At 34.2% G+C, this 25,455-nt stretch overlaps 1 protein-coding gene across 8 annotated transcripts in view; it reads left to right on the top strand.

The window, feature by feature from the left end:
* The window catches only part of NBEAL1 (neurobeachin like 1), a 219,410-nt gene extending 194,391 nt beyond the window's left edge, over nt 1–25,019 (top strand). For 6 of the 8 annotated variants that reach the window (XM_059168361.1, XM_059168360.1, XM_059168359.1 and 3 more), the window contains 7 exons: nt 3,978–4,087; nt 5,496–5,668; nt 7,974–8,068; nt 9,930–10,046; nt 10,707–10,868; nt 12,452–12,600; nt 14,426–25,019. In XM_059168361.1, coding sequence (XP_059024344.1) covers nt 3,978–4,087; nt 5,496–5,668; nt 7,974–8,068; nt 9,930–10,046; nt 10,707–10,868; nt 12,452–12,600; nt 14,426–14,702 — 1,083 coding nt within the window. In that variant the 3' untranslated portion in view covers nt 14,703–25,019. The remainder of the gene's footprint in view (nt 1–3,977; nt 4,088–5,495; nt 5,669–7,973; nt 8,069–9,929; nt 10,047–10,706; nt 10,869–12,451; nt 12,601–14,425) is intronic. The other 2 variants (XM_059168364.1, XM_059168362.1) reach the window with 1 other exon arrangement.
* The last annotated feature ends 436 nt before the right edge of the window (nt 25,020–25,455 follow it).

Raw genomic sequence — 25,455 nt, 5'->3', positions numbered from 1 at the left:
CAGCATGGAGTCTGCTTGAGAGTCTCTCTCTCTCTCCCTCTGCCCCTACTGCTCATGCTCTCTCTAAAATAAACAAATAAGGGACGCCTGGGTGGCTCAGTTGGTTAAGTGGCTGCCTTCGGCTCAGGTCATGATCCCAGCGTCCTGGGATCGAGTCCCACGTGGGGCTCCTTGCTTGGCGGGGAGCCTGCTTCTCCCTCTGCCTCTGCTGGCCATTCTGTCTGCCTGTGCTTGCTCTCGCTTCTTTCTCTATGACAAATAAATAAATAAAAATCTTTTAAAAATAATAAAATAAAATAAAATAAAATAAACAAATAAATCTTTTTAAAATGCATGTCTTCGGGGTGCCTGGGTGGCTCAGTGCGTTAAGCCGCTGCCTTCAGCTCAGGTCATGATCTCAGGGTCCTGGGATCGAGTCCCGCATCGGGCTCTCTACTCAGCAGGGAGCCTGCTCCCTCCTCTCTCTCTCTCTGCCTACTTGTGATCTCTCTCTGTCAAATAAATAAATATATCTTTTAAAAAAATAATAAAATAAAATGCATGTCTTCTAGATACACAGCTTTTATTTCAATTACTTAACTGTAATTCTTTTTTTTTATTTCAATAAATATGTCTCAATTTATTACTTGCTTTTGGTCTGTTTTTAGAACCAGAAATATTTGTTTTGGTTTTTTTCTTAACTTTTCATTTAAATTCCAGTTAGTTAACATACAGTGTAATACTAGGTTCAGGTATACAATACAGTGATTCAGCACTTCCATACGTCACCTGGTGCTCATCACAACAGGTGCCCTCCTTAACAGCCGCCCCCCCCTTACCTGTTTAACCCATCTCCCCTCCCATCCCCCTTCTGGTAACAGTGTGTTTCTTGGTTTGCCTCTCTCTCTCTGTCTTTGTCCCATTGGCTCATTTGTTTTCTTTCTTAAATTCTACATGTGAGTGAAATCATATGGTATTTGTTTTTGACTGACTAATTTTGCTTAGCATAATACTCTCTTGCTCCATCCATGTCATTGCAAATAGCAAGATTTTATTCCTTTTTATGGCTGAGTAGTATTCCATTGTGTATAGCTAGACAGGCAGACCACATCTTTATCCATTCATCAGTTGATAGACACTTGGGCTGTTTCCATAATTTGGCTATTGTAGTAATGCTATAAATATTGGGGTATGTGTATCCCTTTAAATTAGTGCTGGACAGGGTGCCTGGGTGGCTCAGTCAGTTAAGCGGCTGCCTTCTACTCAGGTCATAATCCCAGGGTCCTGGGATCAAGCCCCATATCAGGCTCCAGGCTAGACCAAGAGCCTGCTTCTCCCTCTCCCTGCTGCTCTGCCTACTTGTGTTCTATCTCTCTGTCAAATAAAATCTTTAAAAAAAATTTTTTTTAAACTAAATTAAAATAAAAATAAATTAGTGTTGGTTATTGGTCTATTCAAATTCTGTTTCTTCCTGTTTCAGCTTTGGCAATTTATGTGTTGGGGACTTTATCTGTTTCTTTCAGGTTGTGCAATTTGTTGGCATATAGTTTTTCATAATATTCTCTTGTAATTGTATTTCTGTGGTGTTGGTGGTTATTCTTTCCCCTCTCGTTTATGATTTTATTTGGGTACTTCCTTTCTCTCTCTCTCTTTTTTTTTTTTTAAGATTTATTTATTATTTTAGAGCAAGTGAGAAAGGGAGGGATCGAGGGAAAGGGAGAGCATCTCCAGCAGACTCCCCACTCAGTGGGGAGCCTGATATGGGGCTTGATCTCACAACCCTGAGATCATGACCTGGGCCAAAACCAAGAGTTGGAGATTTAACAGAGTGAATGAACCACCCAGGCACACCTCTTTTCTTCCGATTGAGTCTACAGGTTTATCAGTTGTATTATTTTTTTCAAATGACTAGCTCCTGGTTTCATTGATCTGTTGTATTATTATTAGTAGTATTAGTAGTAGTATTAGTTTGTCATTTATTACTTTAGGCTTCATTTGCTGTTCTTTTTCTAGCTCCTTTAGGTATAAGGTTAGATTATTTGAGATTTTCCTTGCTTTTTGAGGTAGGCCTCTATTGCTATATACTTCCCTCTTAGGACCACTTTTGCTGCATCCCAAAGGCAGACTGTTGTGTTTTCATTTTCATTTCTTTCTATATATTTTATTTCTTTTATTTCTTGGTTGACCCATTTATTGTTTAAGTGCCTGCTATTTAACCCCATGTATTTGTGGTCTTTGCAGATTTTTTCATTGAAGTTGACTTCTAGTTTCATAGCGTTATTCAAGTTAACTGTAATTCTAAAGTTTATTTGGAATAATAAATATCTGAAAATACCAGAAAATTTTGTACAAGAAAAAATACAATATAATATCATCTATTATAATATATTATAAGGCAGTAAAAGAATGAAAATGAGAAGTAATACAAAGTTGATTAAAGTATATACACTCAGAACGTGTTAGTGAGTGCTTTATATGAATTTTGTAATTTAATCCACCAACAATCCTGTGAGATAGGCACTATTATTATTTCTCTTGTACAGATGAGAAATTAAAACTCAAATGTAATTTGCTCATAATTGCAGAGCTAGCAAGCAAGGGATCTGGGCCGCAGGTACATGGACTGTCTTATTCACATTCGGTCATATACAAATTATAAGACAGGAGTATAGCACAGGTAACAGTAGAGATTCCAGAATTAAACCTATTTTTCTAAGTATGTATATTGTGTGTTTGCTTATGGAAGGAAGTCTAGAAAGACATACTCCAAAAAAAGTGCCTTTCAGTGGTAGAATTCTTGTCATTTTCACCTTTAATACCTGTATTTCTTTAAGTTATATCTTATTTGTAATCTGTTTTATAATGGGGGGGGGGCTTTTCATTATTCACTATAAGGGACACCTGGGTGGCTCAATTGCTTAAGCCTCTGACTCTTGACTTTGGCTCAGGTCATGATCTCAGGGTTGTGAGATAAAGTCCTGTGTTAGGCTTGGTGCTCAGAGGGGAGTCTGCTTGGGATTCTCTTTCTCACTCTGCCCCTCTTCCCTGTGCTCGCCTGTTCTCTCTGTCTTTCAAATAAATAAATCTTAAAAAAAAAAAAAAATATTCACTATGACTATCACTAAGAGAGAGCTTCTTAATTTCCTTTAATAACTTTTAATTTCTTCCAAATGCCAACTAATAGATGTTAGTAAACTTTGAGAAATGAGGAGAAAAATTATCTCACTAAAGAAAGATACAGAGGCCCTTGGGTGGCTCAGTGGTTAAGCATCTGACTTGGGCTCAGGTCATGACCTTAGGGTCCTGGGATTGAGCCCCACATTGGGCTCCCCACTCGGGGGGGGAGTCTGTCCCCCTCTCTTTGCCCCTCCCTTGAACATGCTCTTTCTCCCCTGTGTCTCTCAAATAAATAAAATCTAAAAAAAAGGAGAGATAATTGAACAACTTACCTTGCCATGAGATATAAGATAAACTAAAAGATAAGAATAAACAGATTTTTCCATTTTAAGACTTTATTAATTATTTTTTTTTAAGATTTATTTATTTATTTGACAGACAGAGGTCACAAGTAGGCAGAGAGGCAGGCAGAGAGAGAGGAGGAAGCAGGCTCTCCGCTGAGCAGAGAGCCTGATGCGGGGCTCAATCCCAGGACCCTGGGATTATGACCTGAGCCGAAGGCAAAGGCTTTAACCCACTGAGCCACCCAGGCGCCCCTTTATTAATTATTATTATTAAGGCTTTATGCAGGGCACTTGGTTGGCTCAGTCAGTAGAGTATGTGATTTCAGGGTTGTGAGTTTGAGCCCCACTTTGGGTATAGAGATTACCTAAAAATAAAATCTTAAAGAGAAAAAGAATTAATGAGTTTTTGTGCTTTAGGTACACAATCCCACATTATTCCTTAATTGGTAAATGCTAACATCATATGAGCATTCCATTATTTTGTCCTGCTTTCTTTAATCTTTTATTTCATTTTTGTCTTCATATGTTCTTTACCAGATAACAGTAAACATGAATTACATTGTTGGAACCCATGGATGGCTGCCTTATGACAGAAACATTTCCAATTACTTTACATTCATCAAAGATCAAACTGTAACAAATCCAAAGTAAGTAAATGAATATTTAAAGCAAAACAGGTGCACCTGGTACCTTATTGCTGGGAAAAACAACTAAATTGATTGGTGTCATTTTGAAAGTAATATAGTAGACATGTAGATTTTCTTCCCTTTTTCCCTCTTCCTGGCTTCAGGATAAAATAATTTTTATAATACCATTATAGAAACAGAAATTAGGATACCTGGATGACTCAGTCAGTTAAGCGTCTGCCTTCAGCTCAGGTCATGATCCCAGAGTCGTGGAAGTGAGTCTTGAATCAGGCTTCTTGCTCTGCCTGCCACTCCCCATGCTTGTGGCACTCTCTCTCTCTCGCTCTCTTGCTCTCTGACAAATAAATAAAATCTTTAAAAAAAAGAAATTATTAGTAGTTTTTAGGCTTGATTGTATTTTTATTGTACAATTTTACTTATAAATAAGCCTTGTATATTTTATATAAGAATTTATTATTTACCTTAGTTAATTTTTTATTTTGTTTAATTTTACTTTATTATTTCTTTTAGGTTTTTTAAAATTTATTTATTACCTTAGTTAACTTTTTAAATATCCAAAGGTTACATCTTAAATTCAAGTAATGTTTCCCTTACTCCGAGTTGTATTAGCTGTATGTTTATTAGGAGTGATGTCTTTTTTCCTTCTTATCCCATGTAGGACTTAGTACTGTTGTGCTTGGCACAAAGCATACCTTCAGCAAATTAATACTGAATAATAAAGTTCTAGAGCTGAACTTTCAGAATTGGCCCTCATTCTCTGTGTGTGTACACACTGAGGTGTAATAACTTCTTTTTTTATGTTCAGTTAGCCAACATATAGTACATCATTAGTTTTTGGTGTAGTATTCAATGATTCATTGGTTGTGTATAACTTCATTGTGTCTCTGCAAAATCTAGATTGGCTGACCTCACAGGTATTTATTTCACAGGAAAGCAGATAAAAACCCATATCCTTGCTTTCGTTTGAGTGAGAAATGATCTTCATGAGTATTGTTAGGTACACATTTATCTGCCTGTGGAGTAGATTCCTGGTTTCAGTTGATTTCCAACTTTCCTCATCCTGTCATATCCTTATCTTGTCCTTTATACTTTGATACTACCATTTACAGAATTGACAATCTTCCTAACCTGGCTTTGAAAGGCAAGACTTAAATCTTTTCCACACCTTCACCAGTCTCAACTTCTTTAGCTTAACCCTTGAGACTATTTGTTATGTACCATCTTATGTAATAAAAAATATGAATACTATTAATATATTTTCTGAAAGTTGTTATTCATTAATGGACATTTCAAATTGAATGGTTGAACAGATTAATTTTTTTTCTTTTTCAGAGAGATTTAAAAAAATAATTGGTATCAGCCTAAGTGATCTTTTAAGGAAAAGTCTAATATTTCATTGTGTTTACAGAACTCAGCGTATCATGAATGGTCCTTTTGCTCCAGGGCTGGAGATCACTTCTAAGCTATTCATAGTATCACATGATGCGAAGTTGCTTTTCAGTGCTGGACACTGGGATAATAGCATTCAAGTGATGTCGCTTACAAAAGGCAAAATTATTTCACACAATATTAGACACATGGGTAAGTATTAACTTTTTTTCCCCAAAAAAGAAAAGTTTCACTTTCTTCTAACTACAAAAGTAGTACATGTTCCTATAGAAAGCATTAAAATTTACCTTCGAAGCTAAGTAAACTTTTTGATAGAGCAGTTAAGAACATTATGGTTTCTTTAAGAGTATTTATGCATTTGTGATACACTAAATACTATATAAACTAAATACAGCTTTATAGTATCTGAACAATGTTAGGCTAAGTCTTTTTTTAAAAAATTAGTTGAAAACTAGTGCCTGGGTGACTCAGTTGGTTGAACACCCAACTCTTGGTTTCTGCTCAGGTCATGATGCCAGGGTGGTAGGATGGAGCCCCACATTGACTCTGCAACTCAGCAGGGAGTCTGCTTGAGATTCTCTCCCTCTCCCTCTACCCCACCTCTCTCTCAAAATACATAAATCTTTTAAAAATAAAAATAAATAAAAATTGGTTAATACAAATAAGAATTTTAAGACAAAATGGTTAAAAAAAAAATCTGTCATTGTTGAATAAGACATCACCTGCCCTATTAGTTAAGCATGGAGGAGGTAAATTACTGAAGGTAGTTTAACCTGGTGCTTCTTAGTGTTCCAGCCTTCAGTAAAAGAATAAAATATTGTGGGAGTGCCTGGGTGGCTCAGTAGGTTAAGTGTCCAACTCTTGATTTTGGCTCAGTTTGCGATCTCAGGGATGTAAGATTGGCCCGTGTCTGGCTCTGCACTGGGCTCCACACTGGGCATGGAACCTGTTAAAGATTCTCTTTCTCTCTGCCCCTCAGTCCCTCCCTCTCTCCACACTCGCTGTCTCTAAAAACAAAAGACCATGTAGATTTTCCCCTAGCATACCTATTAGGAAAGGGAAATGGTCTGCTACTAATTCTATACAGGTGACTCCTGAGATGACACTTAGCTCAGGTTTTTACTGGTTAGTAAAAAAATGTATTTCATATTGAGAATTTGCAATGTAATATGTACTAATTTGGTTAGAGGTACATATTCCATAGGATTGCAGTGCTTAATAGGAGTAGAAGGTGAATGCGAATGAGAGAGTAAGAGAGCAGAGCAGCATATCAGAACTTCCTGGGAATCCATTCCAAGCCACCTCACTCACTGCCCGGACTCCAGCAGACATTTCCCTGCCCCGTGTATACTCTTCACTCTCAAAGCTCTCCTACTTGAGTTTAACACTGCTTCTTTTTTTTTTTTTCCATTTTTAAAAAATTTCTTTTCAGTGTTCCAAAATTCATTGTTTACGCACCTCACCCAGTGCTCCATGCAATACGTGCCCTCCATAGTACCCACTACTGGGCTCACCCAACCTCCCACTCCCCTCCCCTCTCCTCCAAAACCCTCAGTTTGTCTCTCAGAGTCCACAGTCTCATGGTTCGTCTGTCTCCCCCTCCTATTTCCCTCAACTCATTTCTCCTCTCCATCTCCCCATGTCCTCCATGTCATTCCTTATGTTCCACAAGTAAATGAAACCATAGGATAATTGACTTTTTCTGCTTGGCTTATTTCACTCAGCATAATCTCGTCCAGTCCCGTCCATGTTGATACAAAAATTGGGTATTCATCCTTTCTGATGGAGGCATAATACTCCATTGTATATGTAGACCATATCTTCTTTATCCATTCATCTGTTGAAGGACATCTTGGTTCTTTCCACATTTTGGCAACTGTGGCCATTGCTGCTATGAACATTGGGGTACAGGTGGCCCTTCTTTTCACTACATTTGTATCTTTGAGGTAAATACCCAGTAGTAACACTGCTTCCTTCCTGAGGTGCCTGGCTGGCTCAGTTGGTAGAGCACGTGACTCTTGATCTCAGGGCTGTAAGTGTGAGCCCCACATTGAGTACAGAGATTACTTAAAAATAAAATTTTTAACATTCTTTTTTTTTTTTTTTTTAAGATTTTATTTATTTATTTTAGAAAGGAGGAGTTGGGGAGGAAGAGGGGCAAAGGGAGAGAGAGAATCCCAAGCAGGCTCCACTTTTAGCACAGAGCCCAACTCAGAGCCTGATATCACAACTCAGAGCCTGAGATCACAACTTGAGCCAAAAATCTAGAGTCAGGGCGTCTATACCCAGGTGGCCTAAAAATAAAATCTTAAAAAAAAAAAAAATACTGCTTCTTTCCTGTGTCAGCCTTTCTCAGTGCTTTTCTATTGCCATTCTTACACTTCTCCTGCTAAAACAACTAATTTAGTAATAGTTAGAATATAAATTAAAGTTGCTCTTAGAGTTTTATTCAGAAAAACCACACCATTTCATCTTTGTAATTCCTTTTTTCTTACAGATATTGTGACTTGTTTAGCTACAGATTACTGTGGAATACATTTGATTTCTGGTTCCAGAGATACTACATGTATGATATGGCAAATAACACAACAGGTAGTTACACTGTATCTTCCTTTCTGGTGGGACTGCTAAAAATTACAGATTTCTTATTTTCATCAACCATATTATACTCTTCATAATGTTGCTTCAAGAAAGTGTCCTTTTTCTTTATGGCTTTTAGGTTTTCTACTTTGGTTAACAGTCTTTCTTCTCCAAATTTGTTAAAATAATTACCTAAAAATTTTCTTGTAATATTTTTCTTTATTTTTTTTTACATTTGATTCTTTAATCCATTGGTATTAACTTTTCTATAAGTTTAATATAGAGTAAGAGTATAGATATATGCTCTGTATATAACTATAAAACAAATACTATGGCAACTACTCAAACATTCTATATCTATATATAGAAAGTAATGTACAAACAAAACATGCTAAACACGAGTGAAGACAACAACTCAAGTATAGAGAGATCTCTGAGATAAAATTGTGTTATTAGAAGAATATAAGAATATTAATCAGTAAAACATGAAGGACCTCAAAGATGAAATTATACAGTGGCATAATAAGATGAAAAGGAGGGGCACCTAGGTAGCTTAGTTAGTTTAACATCTGCCTTCAGCTCAGGTCATGATCACAGGGTCCTGGTATCAAGCCCCACATCAGGATCCCTGCTTGGTGGGGATTCCGCTTCTCCCTCTCCCTCTGCCCCCGTGCATACTCTCTTGCTCACTCTCTCTCAAATTAAAAAATTAAATTTAAAAAAAAAAAAAAGATGGAGGGGTGCCTGGGTGGCTCAGGTGGTTAAGCATCTGCCTTCTGCTAAGGTCATGATCCCAGGGTCCTGGGATCGAGTCCCGCATCAGGCTTCCTGCTCGCCAGGGAGTCTGCTTCTCCCTCTCCCTCTACTGCTCCCCCTGCTTGTATTCTTTCACTTTCTTTCTCTCTCTCTCTCAAATAAATAAATGAAATCTTAAAAAAAAAAAAAAAAAAAGATGGAAAGGATTGTCACCTGGGTAACTCAGTCGGCTTAGGAACTGACTCTTGATTTCAGCTCAGGTCATGGTCTGGGTTGTGGAATGGAGCCCTGCATCCAGATCCACGCTCAGTGGGGGTTCTGCTTCTCTCCGTCTCTTTCTGCCCCTCCCTCCCACTCACTCGTGTGTGTGCGCTTGCTCTCGCTCTCGCTCACTCTCTCTCAAAATAAATAAATAAATAAATAGTAAGAGGAAAAGGGTGACTGCGGAAGAATCAAACCAATACTAAAACCAATACCATTACAAATATAATAAGTAAACTCAAAAGTAGAAACAGCAAGCGACAGATTTGATGTGGCTGAATATCAAATTACTAATATGAAATATTTAAAATAATGAAGTTCTATAAAATAGGTCACAGAGATACAGTATAGGGACCATAGCTAATATATTATAGTAACGTTGTGTAGTGACAGGTGATAACTACATTTACCATGGTCAGTATTAACATAATTTACAGAACTGTTGAGTCATTGTTGTATACCTGACATTTTAAGTCAACCAAAAAAAAAACGAAAGAAAAGACATTTTATGTCAACCAAAAACAAAGAAAGAAAAGTATTCAGAGAAAGAATCTGAAGTTTATTTGTAGTACAGGAAGAGCAAATCTGTGGATGAAAAGGACAAATAATACACCTGTTAGAATTGATCCAATGCAGTCAACTTGGAAATTATTCAGATTAAGTGTTGGAGCTTCAAAAGACAGAATAATTTGAGAATCCAAGGAGGAACACAAGAATGAGTCTTGTTATGAATAGATGCTGTGGTAAGAACTAGTTGCAATATTACTTTGTGATTAGACAATTTAAATATAGTATAAACCTTTTTGTAGAAAATAGCCTACTAGAAAATTAACATTTGCTTCTCTTTCAACCTTAGGGAGGTGTTCCTGTGGGCTTAGCATCTAAACCCTTTCAGATTCTGTATGGACACACCGATGAGGTATTGAGTGTTGGCATCAGCACTGAACTAGATATGGCAGTGTCAGGATCAAGGGTAAGATTTCACCTTTAAGAAATGCTCACTTTTTTCAGGGTGCCTGGGTGGCTCAGTCAGTTAAGCATCCGACTCTTGATTTTGGTTCAGCTCATGATCTCAGGGTCATGGGATTGAACCCCACCCTGGGCTCCATATTCAGTGGGGAGTCTGAGATTCTCTCTCCCTCTCCCTCTGCCCCCCCCCGTCCCTCCCTTTCTCTCTAAAGATAAATAAATAAATCTTAAAAAAAAAAAAAAGAAAGAAATGCTAATTTTTTTCTACAAATTGAGAAGGAATATTATATTTAATTATTTTCATGCTTGCTTTGGAGGCACATATGTTAAAATTGGAATGACAAATTTTCTTCTAGGGGGACTGGTAAAAGTATAGGAATTCTTTATTGTTTGTGTAGGACTTTGCAGAAGTAGCATAACACAGAAGAAACTTAAAGAGACTGGATTCTACTTTGGTATTTTACTGGTCTTCTTAGTTACAGAAAGAGAGCATCTGATGAAATAAAATACTATTTCAAATTTCAAGATTGAAATTTTTCCTAAGATAACATGAGTCCTTGGGAGAATAATCATTTTCTGAGTTCATTTCCTGTATTTATTTATCTGGCCTTCTTTTTTGTTGTTCTGTTTCTCTTTTTTATACTCTACTATTTTCTGTATGTAGGATGGCACTGTGATTATACATACCATTCAGAAAGGTCAATACATGAGGACTTTACGGCCACCTTCTGAGAGTTCTGTGCTCCTGACTGTTCCTAATTTGGCTATATCTTGGGAAGGACATATTGTTATCTATTCCAGCATTGAAGAAAAGACCAATCTCAAGGTATATAACAGTTACGTGCAGGAGGGCTAGACTATCTATAAGCCTGTCATTTTCTTTCCATGTTATACTGTATATATGAGGCATTTTGATGAACACCAGATTTTGAAAAGGATATGTTCCTTTCATCTTTTAATTTGTTTATTCCTTACCATTAGATGGACCCCATCACAGTGTTGGCCTCATGTTCATATTTTGTTTTGGGGATTTCTATTGACCTATATAATATATGATTGCAAAAAGAATTTCTGGTTATGTGGGACTTCAGAAGCTTCAGTGGAAATTATAACCAAATTAAATTCTTTTTGCACAGGTTGGGTATAAAGGAGCCATAAATTATATTCCTTTTCTTTCCATGATCAAGTTTTTTAAAAAATTAGAGCACTGATAGGGTGCCTGGGTGGCTCAGTTGGTTAAGGTCATGATCCTGGAGTTTGGGGATTGAGCCCCAAGTTGGGCCCCCTGCTCAAGGAGTCTGCTTGTCCCTCTCCTTCTGCCCCTCACCAGGCTTATGCGCTCGCTCGCTCGCTCTCTCTCTCTCTCTCAAATAAATAAAATATTTAAAAAAAAATTTTTTTTAAATAATAAAATTTAGAGAACCGGGTCCTGGGTGGCTTTAGTTGGTTAAACATCCAACTCGATTTCAGATCAGGTCATGATTTCAGGGTCGTGAGATTGAACCCTGCATTGGATTCCCCACTGAGTGGGGAGTCTACTTGGGATTCTGTCTCTCTCTCTCTCTTTCTCTCTCTTTCCCCCACCCCTCCCCCACTTGCATACCCATATACACATACATTCTTTCTTTCTTTCTCTTTTTTTCTCTCTCAAAAAAAAAAATTTTTTTTTAAATTTTTAAATTTTGTTGGTAGAGCATGAGACTCTTGATCCCCGGGTTATGAGTTCAAGCCACACCCTGGGCTTTTATTATTTTATTTTAATAAAACTGGGCTTTTTAATTTTATTTTAAAATAAATTTATTTTTAAAAAATAAGTTATTTTTAAAAACTGTAGCTTTAAAAAAAGTTAGAGTCTTTTTGTTCTGTGTTAAAAATGTGGGGCTTAAAAAATGTCTTGTGGGATTTTTTTAGGCTGAGTGAGATTTTAATTCTTTTGGAGGGATGAGAGTACCTGTTTAATATTTATTTACTTGGCAATTACTTATTTAAATATTTTCTTAAAATATACAGCTACTTTTCATTTAAAATCACAGTAATAATATTGTCTACACACTTTTTCTTTAAACATAACTAACTGTAGGGGCTCCTGGGTGGCTCAGTTGCTTGAGTGGCTGCCTTCTGCTCAGGTTGTGATCCCAGGTTCCTGCTCAGTGGGAAGCCTGCTTCTCCCTTTCCCACTCTCTCTGCCTGTGTTCCCTCCCTTGCTGTGTTTCTCTCTGTCAAATAAATAAATAAAATCTTTTAATAAAATCTTTTAAAATAATAAAAATAAAAAATAAGCATAACTATATGTTTATTTCAAAATTTTAAATCCAGTAGTCATTCTTTTATAGTCACAGTTTTAATTGCTGGTATTAAAACCCCATTTTCATTTGAGATCATTAACTTTTCTTCATCTAATCTTTATAGGATAAGAATGCATTACATCTGTTTTCCATAAATGGCAAGTATCTAGGGTCCCAAGTCCTGACAGAACAAGTATCAGATATATGTATCACTGGAGAACATATTATCACGGGCAGCTTACAAGGCTTCCTGTCCATAAGAAATCTCCACAGGTAAATAATAAGATTCTTTGAAGTCTCACTTAAGAAAAGGTGGTAATCGGGGCACCTCACTGGAGCATGCAACTCTTGATCTTGGGGTTGTGTGTTCGAATCCCTTGTTTTAGGTAGAGATTACTTAACAATAAAATCTTTAAAAAGGAAGGAAAGAGGGACACCTGGGTGGCTCAGTGAGTTAAAGCCTCTGCCTTGGGCTCAGGTCACGGTCTCAAGGTCCTGGGATCGAGCCCTGCATCGGGCTCTCTGCTCGGCAGGGAGCCTACTTCCTGCCTGCTTCTCTGCCTACTTATGATCTCTCTCTCTGTCAAATAAATAAATAAAGTATTTTTTTTAAAAAAGAAGAAGGAAGGAAGGAAAGAAAGAAAGGAAGGAAGGAAGAAAGAAAAGGTAGTAATACTTGCAGCCTAGAGTGGAAATCAGCAATCACAGATTTCTAATCTTTTGTAAAGTTTATCATTAATTGTGAAGGTGTCATTTTTAACAACTCTGAAAAAAATAGGGGAGGCTAAATTATTTCTGGATTAGTAAATGAAATATAGATGTATGTTTTTAAAATGTAGGAAACTTTATGTTATGTGTATTTTAGCATAGTAAAAATTTTTTTAAAAAGCCAGGAAAAGAATTTTCATCGTGCCAAGCCTGGATTATAGATTTGTAAATTTGTTTAGTTATAGTTTGAATTTTTACAAACTACAGCTAGGTCTTAAAAATTGTTTTTAATTGTGGTAAAACAAACTAAAGTATTTTTAAGGCTAATGTATCTGTTCATGATTGTGTATTATGTGTATGTAAAATTGGTGGGGAGTCTTATTATTTAAAGCACTGAAGGAAAAGGATGTTTAAATAGTGGATATGTTTTTAAGTTTTATATTCTTCATATTTACTAACATACATACAAAGCACTATTACTCCTTGTATTCCCAAATATATCCTTTCCTCCATTTTTAAAAAATTTCTTATGGTTTATATTTACATTTATATTCCTGAGACTGTCTTGGCCCCTCCCAAACCGTTCTTACCAATCATTTCCTGATCCCAGGGTGTTCTCTCTTCGCACATTCATATCAGAATCACTTCTGTACCAACATCCTTTTCCCATTTTTGTGATTCTCTTTTTATTTTTGTCATTCTTTCTCCAGCAATAAAGCACCGAGTCCCTATTGGAATCATAGCTTTCCAACATTTTCTTTTGCAGTATTGCTAAGAGAATCCCAGATCAGTAGTGAGGGGGAAAAAAAGAGCATCCCAGATCAGAAAAATGAATGAGATCTTTTAGCAGGTTGGTCCAAACATAGTGTGTACATCAGAGGATTCTTTATTCTTTAATCCTAAAAGCTATGGACATTTTCCATAATCGAGAACTATGTTATGTTTTTATATAATTCTGTTTTTAAATATTATATATTATTTTATTATATTTTATCTTATATGTTTATATATTACATTTTCTAAGACAAGGCGAATAGAACAGTTTCATCAACCTTACCCCCCAACATGCACACGAACACTTTTTGAACTTTTTCCTTTTTATTCTACTTTAACTTTTTAATCAACAAGGTAAAAATCATTTCGTGAGAGATCATATATATGGTTAGAAGAAAAACAGATGTTGAGACTAGGAAAAAAAAAACAGTATGTATTTTAAGTAATGCTGTAATGTGGGCCCTTATGTGAGTCATTCAGGCTTTCTGAATCCAAGTTACACATCTGTAAAATTAGAATGCAGAATCAATGATCATTAGATTATCTCTCAGGTATAAGATTCTCTGAATCTATTATGTATCTGTGTAATTATGTGTGTGTTTTATTTCTCTTTTAGTTTGAATCTCAGCATGAACCCATTAGCCATGCGAATGCCTATCCACTGTGTTTGTGTCACCAAAGAATACAGCCATATTCTTGTAGGATTAGAAGATGGCAAATTGATTGTAGTGGGTGTTGGGAAGCCAGCTGAGGTAAAACACAGCATCAAGAACTTCTTTTCCCATACTGTGGGGGATTCCTTTGGTTCTCCTTTGTTCCAGCTGAATCAGAAGTCTCCATTATGGATGAACAAACTAAAAACCAAATTTGATTTTTCAAAGGGCAGTAAATGAAAAGGTCATAAATCTAATACTCAAGAGTGATGTTTATATTGTGATATAAGTGAAAGCACATATTTGGCAGTTTCTATCACTCTGTATGAATAAGGAAGTGTTTTTATTATCTATCTTTCCAAATCTAGATTCAAGACACTACTTGGATTTCTAATACATAAAAGCCTTTATAAAAAATGAAATACAGACTCCAACAATAAAACTATATACTTTACTTTCAACAAGAATACCAGAATTAGCAGAACAAATATGCTTAATTCTTGAGTTTCTTGTACTTACCTATAGATTTGCCAGTGGCTTATCAATCACTGAATATTCAGATACCATAAATCTGGTATTGTTCCTTCGAAAACTTAGTGGCTATATTCCAAGTAATTTAGTGATTCTTCTAGAAAATTTCTTTTATTATATAGAGTCAAATTAAGCATTATAAATTTGTACTGATTGCATCAGTCTCTTCTGAGAAATCTAAAATAATGGCAACTCTTGGAATCATTTCAAGAGAAGACACTAGTGAATAACACACTGTCACTGGTTTTAGTAAATCTACCACGGATCATGGGGGCCTTTTTGTTTTATATATATTTTAAGGTTTTGTTAGTTCTTATACTCTTTTTCAAGATATTATTGTAACAAAACAGAGGTCTTATTAAATTGATATTGTCATTTACCTTTAGTTTAACAATCCCCCAAACAATCTCAGCAAGTCCATATCTTGGTATTCACTTATATTTAAAACATTTTAAGCACTTTTTCTTACTGAGTATGCTTCACTTTTTTATTTTACTGATTTTTTTTAAGTGAAGTGACCATTATGTGCACACATTTTCTTCTAAAAATTGATTGGGGAAAAAAAACCCTAAATAGCTTCATTTCATAGGCCTCAGTCAGTGTTTTGTACTATTTACTAAATAAGTTTTTTGTCTTCACTGAAAGATTTTTGTAGTCTACAACACAGAGAATCTGAATTATGTGTAGATTTTGAATAGGAGTATTTATCATTTTATATCTTTGGATGTATCAGCTGAAGTATAGTTCTACGTTAGTATATAATTGAATACTTAGAATCTTGCATAATTGAAATATAATTGTGTATGACAGTATCAAAATTAAATCAAGATTTAGGTATGAAAAGATTTTTATTTCAATATCTGAATTTATCTAAAAGATCAAAATCTTGATTAATGTGTATTTTAAGTCATCAGTTTTATATGTTACATTCTCAGTACAAAATTTGTATTTATAAATGAAGTGGTAATGTGGTAATAGAGTAATGGAAACAATGTTTCTGGAAATACACCTAGAAATGAAAATGTAAAACAAGCATCCCAAAGTGTCTTTGCATGAGCCTTGATTTTTTTTTATCCCTTCAATAAGTGTCCCTTAGAGAAGGATAACATTGAAAAAGGGTGGCAGATGAATCACCATTAAGAAGTAGGTTGCACTTGGGAAGGTAATTCTGACATCATAATCATATGCTTAGACTGAGAAATGTTTCTCACATGGGTTCTTTTTTTGCCCTACCTAGAAGTTTAAGCACTTTTAGAGGGGAATTTATTCACCAGTTGAATTAATATTTAATAATTATTATATTCTGAGAAGTATGGCAGGTGGTAAAAATTTAATGATGGATAAAATGTGATTCTTGTCTTCAGAGAACTGATGCTGTTCTTGTTTTCTAAATCACATTTTATCATTCTCTTGTTAAATATTATTTTTTGAAATTCTTATATATCAAAATATCCTAAAGTTATTTTCTTTTCATCCAAACATTATTTTACTTTCTTCTTATCCCTGTGATAAGCATTAATATTACTTAAATACAAGAGGAGAAGATACTCAACTTATGTGTCTTATTAAAGTATAATTTTGGAAGATTATTTTAATATAGTAAAATATACCTTTGTTAATTAAAAAAAATTTTATTATGTTCATTTGGCCAACATTTAACACATCATTAGCTTTTGATGTAGTGTTCAAGAATTCATTAGTTGCATATAACACCTGGTTTTGTTAATTTATAAAGAAAGGGACTCTGGTAATTTGGACAAACTGGGACACTTAATTTTATAAAATTTAGAATTAACATTAGTATTAGACCTTTCTTAGTTGAAAGACAACCAATGTAGAGAAGCCTTTCTTTAATTATTATTAATCACGAATCACTAAAATGTTAATTATTCTGTTAACAAAACTACGTTCTGCATTCTACAGAATCGGTGTCTTGTATATCAATTTCGTTTCTTTTTTTTTCTTTCTTTCTTTTTTCTTAATAACATCTATTCTTTGTTTCTCTGAATTACTTTAAACAGATGCGTTCAGGTCAGCTTTCTCGAAAATTGTGGGGATCTAGCAAGCGACTCAGCCAGATTTCAGCTGGAGAAACTGAATATAATACTCAAGATTTCAAGTGATTACTATTTCCATCTTCTGTCATGGATAAATGAAACTTGATTTATTGCTTTGGCACTTTAACCACATCTCTCAACTCTCTGAAATATATCTGGGCTTTTATCACTGAAAATTACTGAGGGATTACCAAAATTCAGTATGCTATGTGTATATAAAGACATTGGTTGTATTATTATCCACTTTAAAAATTTCTGGTTAACATTGAATCCAGTCTTATCGACTAATTCTTGATCTACACCAAGGATTTGAGAAAATACAATTGAATTAGATTTGTGGTTCATTCCTGACAATCATTAGATCCATTGAGGAAGAAAACTTCCAAAAATGAAGAAGTTGTATATAATTCCATTATTATCCTAACCAGCAAAATGTAAGGTATTTCTAAGAAGAGTACAGATGATCGGACAGTTGAGAGACATGGCTTTTAATGTATTCTTTATTTAATCATTTTTCTATTTACTGACTACCATATTTAAAAATTCATCAGTTTATTTATGGAACTTCTGATTAGGGTAATATTTTAAAGGCATCTGTTGCACACTTGGATTTTCAAAACTCAATGTAAATTCCAGGTTTTCATGATAAGTTGAATATAAGACAGTTGAAACCGGTACATTGGGTCATTCCACTACTACTTAGCATATTACTAATGAGAACTTACTGAAATACATTATTGTGCTTAAATAATAAAGGTTAAGTAGGAATAAGAGAAGAGATCTATTTTGCAGATACATTTCATTAGTAGTATAATGAAGGAAAAATGCTGATTATGATTTTGACAGGTGGACCCTTTAAGTAGCATTTGCAACACAATTTATATTTGCAAAGTTCAAAATTTCTTGGCTTATTCCTTACTAAGCAAATACTGTGTCTTTCCCCGTAATTAGAAGTGTTAGCAATGATACCCAAATACATTAATATTTTTACCTATAACTTCCATGTGATTGATAAATGAATTGAAAAGATTTGAATCACTTAAACTTGTCATGTAGATACAGTAAATTTTAAAAAACATTTCTATTTCATGTTATGTATAACTTTTAAGATAATTAATTTTATTATAATAGTTAAGTATTAGATATGCTTAATATTCAGTATTTTAAAGTAAAAAGCTGATAGATTTATTTTGGAATTCAAAGAGATTGTTAAACCTAGTGCTTTTATAAGGTCATCTTTGGAGTTAAGTCAGAGAGCTTTTTCAACTATAAGTGTCCTTAATCTGAGATTCCATGGGTTTGGGGGAATTTATGAATCCTCTAAAATTGTATGGAAATTCTGCGTGTTAACTGCATTTTTTTCAGGAGTGCATGTGTGGCTTTCATAAAGGGGTCTGTGATCAGAAGGGAAAAAAAAGACTTCTCACAATAATAGTTTCTTATAATGTTCCTTTTTATTCCACAAATCATAGATTTCCTTACATCTAGTTGTCTTCTCAATGGCATCTTTAAGAAACTTTCCCTCTGTAATTCTTCTCTTGGGTTGTCCACAGTATTTAATACCATTTTCTTTAATCCTATGAGTGAGTAAAACAATTAAGAGAAGTACAAGTTTCAGTTTAGGGAAGCTTTTTGAATAGATATGATCTGTTTGAGTCAGGACTAATAACTTACAAAAGAATTTTCATTCCAATTATTTAAAATCCCCTGCTCTGTTCAGTAAAAGAAAACAATACCACCAACAAAAAACGGTTATGTTTTAGGTAAGAAGCACTGAAATAAACCAATGCAGCAAGTGTAAAATAGAGCATATATAAATGTGAAAATTTCCATTTTAAGGACGTAAGAAATTTCTGATGAAAATGTCTCAAAACAAGTCAATAGAGATAATTACTTATTGAGATTTATTGCTTCTATTTATTTCATTCAGTTTTTTATATTACATTTTTTAGGAGGTTTCAGGTCATCAGAACCAACATGATTGACTTTTGATATTTTAAATGTTGATTTTTTTTTAACTGTTCTGAATCAAAATGTTGGAGATTTTTCTTTTGCTTACTCATCTGGAGATTTTGGTATAAGGATGTCTTCTTTATTTTTAAGGTTACTTAATGTTGGTTTTGGAATTATTTTGGATGAATGCTTACAAAAATTACAAAGAAGTTTAACTTTTCAGGGCAAAATCCCCAAATTTATGGTGTTTTATTTTGCTGCTCTTTATTTTTTTTTTTAAAGATTTTATTTATTTATTTGACAGAGAGAGATCACAAGTAGGCAGAGAGGCAGGCAGAGAGAGAGAGGAGGAAGCAGGCTCCCTGCTGAGCAGAGAGCCCGATGCGGGGCTCGATCCCAGGACCCTGAGATCAAGGCAGCGACTTAACCCACTGAGCCACCCAGGCGCCCCATTTTGCTGCTCTTTAGATGGAAGAACCAAACAAGCAGTATTCATTTTATAGCACAAATAGAAGACCCTTCGTTCAAAGTAAAATAAATATCCTACCTAGACTAACAGTAGATGCTCAGAACTGTGGAATGCTTCCTTATATTAGTTTTTCCAAAAAGTAAAAACCAAAAATGTAATATTTTCAGGAAAACCTAAGAATACTAATACTAGTCTAGGGGAATGGAACTTGTGTTTAGCTATTAAAGTAAGCAAATATAGTAAAAGATAAACCTCTATATGAAAATTATAAACCTCTTCTAAACAGTGTAGCCCACTGAATTAAAAATGACTAGATAGAATCACTGGAAAGATATACTTTGGGGGATTCTGGTATATTTAATGTTACCCATAGAAGATGTTTCTATTTATATAATGCGATAAATGAACAATGGTATGATTAGAATAGAGTAACAGGTGATTTTAGTTCATCATATAATATCTCAACTTAGCTGCTATGAAGTTTGTTATCTAAGGAAATTTTCATCTGCTTTTGCTTCTTGACACTGGTGGTGAGGGAAATCATCAACGAAATCAATGAAAGATCTCAGCATCCTGGTGATAGAGATTTATACTAGGATAATTTTACTCTTAGAAAATGAGGTCTCATATATTAAAACATACAATAACTGTTTTCATTTAGAGAATAAAGAACCAATTTTTCACTCTCCAATTAGTATTCCATGATGCTTAGATAAAATTGGACAAGAAAAGAAAAAATAGATCAGGGCATGAAAATTAGAAAAGTATATGATGAAACTAAAGCTTGTCCAGTTGGCTTAAAATCTTTTAAGCCTGTGAAGCTCATGTCAGCTATTAATAAGTTTCTACCTGTTAGTTTCCATTAGGTAACAGCAATTTTTTTTTAGGTCACATCCTTTCTGTAGGAAAGAAAATGCCAGGCATTCATGTCATTAGCAAGGAATGTCAGTGAGGCTTCCTTTTTTTCTCTATATAAGGCATATAACAACTATCCTTAAAGAACTGGTATTGAAAATCAGTTTTATGCATTTGAAGGAGTAAATGTACTCTCATAATTAATTAGAATTTAGATTTGAAAGTTGAATCTTAACCTAAGATTGTTTATATTTTACTTGAATAAGAGTAGGCCAAGGAAATTTTAACTTGAGGGGCACTCGGGTGGCTCAGTTATTAAGCGTCTGCCTTCGGCTCAGGTCATGTTCCCAGAGTCCTGGACTGGAGCCCCATAACAGAGGCTCCCTGCTCGGGGGTGGGGGGGGGGGCTGCGTCTCCTCCCATTCCCCCTGCTTGTGTTCCCTCCGTTGCTATCTCTCTCTGTCAATTGAATAAATGAAATCTTTAAAAAAAAAAATTTTTAACTCGAATATCAGATTTTTATTTAATGATGATAGACACATGGCCTTTAAGTATATTTTTATTGTTATTACTAAAGAAATCACTAATGGAAATCTTTTAGTTAAATTTAAAAAGGTTAGCTCCTTTTATATATTTACATTTATAAAATGAGTAGCATTGTCTTTATCACCCTTCAAGTGAAAAGATACAAGTGCATGAACTCTATTAAATATAAATATTAAATAATATATATTACATGTACTATCATAGGATGTGTGTGTGAATGAGTGAAGGTTGGTCTTTTCAAATACATCAATACAATTGTCTTCATAAATAAGTTCCTACACCTGTCTGTGGGATAAAATTTTTAACTGATATAATGAATTTATGTTCTTTTTCTTTTCTAAATCTAATCTCTTGCTTTCCTCTATCACCCAGACTCCTAGCTTGTCCTAATTACTGTTAATCAGCTGACTCTGTTCTTTCCCAGTAAGTGGTCAATCGTAAATATTTTTATCACTCCCAACAAATATCCATTCTCAATATTCTTTTTGCCTAATTCCTTTATCATATACAACCAACATTTGCTTTGCTTAAAATTTGACCCCACCCAGAACATTGTTCTGAAGAACTTTTCTATATCTTGGTGGTGCTTTTTCTCATGACATTATTGCAACAACCATATAGTATTATGAGCCATCATTTCAATATTATTAAAATGCCAGCCACAGCTTCTTTAATTTGAATCTAGAATTTTCTTAAGCCAGTGTTTCTTAATTGAGATTGCAGATCTGACTTGTCTGTGAAGTTCTATAAATATACAGAAGTCTAGGCACTACTCTGGGTTTCTGAATCTCTTAGTATAAAAAAATTATGCCTCAGGATTTTTAAGTCTTAAAATATTTTACACTATAGACATTATAGTCAGGGGCGCCTGGGTGGCTTAGTTGTGAAGTGTCTGCCTTCAGCTCAGGTGTCATGATCCCAGAGTCCTGGAATCAAGCCCCACATGGCATTGGGCTCCCTGCGGAGCCTGTTCTCCCTCTTCCCACTCCCCTAGCTTGTGTTCCCTCTCTTGCTGTCTCTGTCTCTCTCTCTCTCTCTCTGTCAAATAAATAAGTAAAATCTTAAAAAAAAAATTATATCTGTTTATTTTTATACGTCAGATTGCTTATTCACAGGCCTATATGAAAATAGGTTTAATCATTATCCTTGGAGACATTTTTCTTTTCCTTTTTTTTTTTTTTTAAAGATTTTATTTATTTAACAGAGAGATACACAGCAAGAGAAGGAACACAAGCAGGGGGAGTGGGAGAGGGAGCAGCAAGCTTCCCGCAGAGCAGGGAGCCCAATGCGGGGCTCCATCCCAAGACCCTGGGATCATGACCTAAGCAGAAGGCAGATGCTTAACCACTGAGCTACCCAGGCACCCCTTGGAGACATTTTTCTAAAATTTGTTCAGAATGGCTTTCTTGCCTTCGTTTTGCTTGCCACTGAACCAGTCAAATTTCCTTTTCAGTTATTATTATAACTTTCTTCAGACTTTTCACATTTGAAGATTATAACTAAAATTTGCTTCCAAAAAGTGTGTTTGCTTTTATTAGTTCCTAGTGACTGTCAGTGAATATTTTGTGTATGTGAATTATTTAACACTTTAAAGTATTAATAAAAAGCACGAGTTACCAAATGCTAGGTTTAAAAATAGAATTAGGTCTCTCATAGCCTTGAAGGTAGTAATCATTAAAATTTTTCTAATTAAAAAGCACTGGATATAGTCCCTAAGTACTTCTGATGACTTCTCAGTATGGAAATAATCTTTAAATTTTTCATATAAAAAGTCCTAATATTACAGAAAATAAAGCATTAACATTTAAGATATTTAGGCCTATATTGGAAATGATGCTGTTTTCTATGTTAAAAATATAAAGCCATCCTTAAAATATATGTGTGTGTGTGTATATATATATATATATATATATATATATATATATATACAAAATCTCCATCCTAGCTATAGGAGTTGTATGATTTTCTTCAGTATAAGAAACCTGTCTAAATAAGTGGCTATCACATACTTTTAGCTAGAGTACATAATTCATCAGACATATCTTAGATTATCTCACTGGCATTTGTTGTCACATGTGGTTGATTTCTAAACATATTACAGGATTTGGACCTATGAAGCTAATGGCTGTAGTGAAAAATAAAAGGACAGAGATACAACTGTATTTACTTTTGTCTTAATGCCTATAATCTTCTAAACTGAAAATTCAAGGGAAAAGAACAAATAGTCACTAATACAACATTTGTTTTCTGTGGTATAGATTTTTAATGTTTCCTTTGAAAGTTATTTTACAAATATTACCATAATACTAAAAACAGCACAGTTCTGTCATTGAATTACTCATTCATTTTTCAAAGTTAACTGTTAGTGGAGTTTTGGGTGTTTTGTGTGTGTTTTTCCACTTATGATATGATGGCTGTCTCATTTAAAATCTGTAACTATTTTTGAATGTACAAAATGATTAGCTATTTGTAATATTATAATGTAGCACTGTAATTTAAGAATAGGAAGTTAGGATTTAGGTAGGGTTGAAAAAGAAAATTATATTTTTTTGATTAAAATATAAACTTTTTAAAGAGTTTTATTCCAATTGGACGTTTTAAAATTTTATTTTGGTAATAATATATTTCAAAATAATAAGTATTAAAACCGGAGGTTCTCTGGTAGCCAGGGTACTAACTAGTTAAAGTTAAAATGCTGTTTTTGATGTCCCTTCCCTTGGAAACATTTCCTACACTATCCAAGCAATGTGTTTTTAAGATTTAATGGGCTCAAAAAAAAAAAAAAAAATTTAGTGGGCTCAACCTATAAATTCAACAAATGCCTGTCTTGCATTTTGAAGGAAAAAGCTTACCTGTGATTGGCATTATTTTGCTCTTCAGAATGTTAAAATCATAGTAATCATAAACACTTTAGAAGTGGTTCTGGTAAGGAGATACCAGTTGTTAGACCTAACTGAAAAAATTCAGCCTCTTAATTTCTTATATAGGGATTAAAGAAAATAACTTCATTTTTTCCTTTGGGATTTTGATTGCTTTTAAAAGTATCATACTTTCTACCTTCTTCTAAAATTATGACATATTACAACAGATCTTGCTGTCGAAGATCTTTTACATTTTAGACTTTTTTTCCCCCTCTTCTAACATGTTACTACTCTCTGTGATTCAAAAATACTCCCATCAAAAATACTTGTGGATACTTTGTCTCATAATTAGCTTTACTTTACATAAGAAGAATTGTTAGAAAACTGTATGGCTGGTCTGTTTTCTTGAGAAACTCTTCAAGAGTATGGCGTTCCTTCCCCCAGTGGTTAGCTTTTATATACTTGGAGCAAAAAATTTAGCAAAAAATAATCAGAGATTTAGCTAGACATTGTCTATCAGATGCACTGCTATGAAAAGGAATCCATTAAGACAGAAAAATATCAACCACATATGATTTGTCTCTTATGTTGGTTTTTCTGGGACCCGGATGAAATAGGAACGTTTCAGTGTTTTCATAGAGGGTGACAGTGACTTGAATGCATGTGAGTGCACATAGTCAGAGGAGGACAGCTGAAAATTCAGAATTACTTGTTTTAAAGAAAAATACTTGCAAATTGTGCTGCTACTTAAATATTTAAGGAATTCAAACAGTTGTGTAGTTATCATTAAGCGGTCCTTCTCATTTATTCTACTGGAATTGACCATGAAAAAGAGAATTTTAAGCCTTATTTATATCTAATTATTGACTGTGCAAACTGTGACTCAGTGAATATTTGTATGCCAAAAAACGGTCTTAAAGTTGAGAAAATTTTTAATAAAGATGTGTAAATAATTTTGATTAGTCTTCTCATAATGAAGTTACTGTTAATTTGGTGCAATACATTCTTTCCTTCCTCATCTTTTTAAGGTTGAATATATAAGATGTATGTTTTGTTTTGTTACATTGTGTTTGAAAATTTTTCAGTGTGTGTATATGAGCTAATATTTGATTTGTTTCTGTATAGCATGATTGAAGATAATTGAGAATTTTGCACTTTTTTTAGTCCTTTGGAAATTTGTATTCTAACAGTTTTTAAGAATATACATTTATTTTGTACATAATACATTAGCTTTGTATATGAAAATGGGTTCAAATCAAATAAAAAAATGATGTTACTTTCTTCAGTTGATTTGTAATTCTCACATCATAGTCTGATTAAAATTTAGCCTTGGCTAAATTATTTGAGTGAGCAAGAGATTAAATACAGTTTTTGTTAAGCAGCAAATTGATCACTGCTTTCATATGAGAATTTCTTCTGCAGTCCTGTGTGTACAAGATAAATGTTAGGTTAATTGACCAGTTTTTGTTATATATAACAACAGATATTATGCCTTTGGTTTTAAAGCCCCCTCAGAAACTTGTTACATTTCCTCCCTCAGGAAATGATCATAAGCCAGAGATGTCCACTTGTAGTTCCTTGAATAATACATTAAGCTGGGCTTTTTTTTTTTCCTTAACTTTCTTTCCTTTCACATAATTAAAGTCTTTTATTCATCAACTTTTGACAGTCTAAATGTTGACCTAATCCTCCTATGTTTGCTAATAAATCCTAATCCATAA

Source organism: Mustela lutreola, chromosome 3 (assembly GCF_030435805.1).
Source record: "Mustela lutreola isolate mMusLut2 chromosome 3, mMusLut2.pri, whole genome shotgun sequence".
NCBI lineage: Eukaryota > Metazoa > Chordata > Mammalia > Carnivora > Mustelidae > Mustela > Mustela lutreola.
Note: the sequence above shows the minus strand (reverse complement) of the source record. Positions and strands in the feature narration are given on the sequence as shown.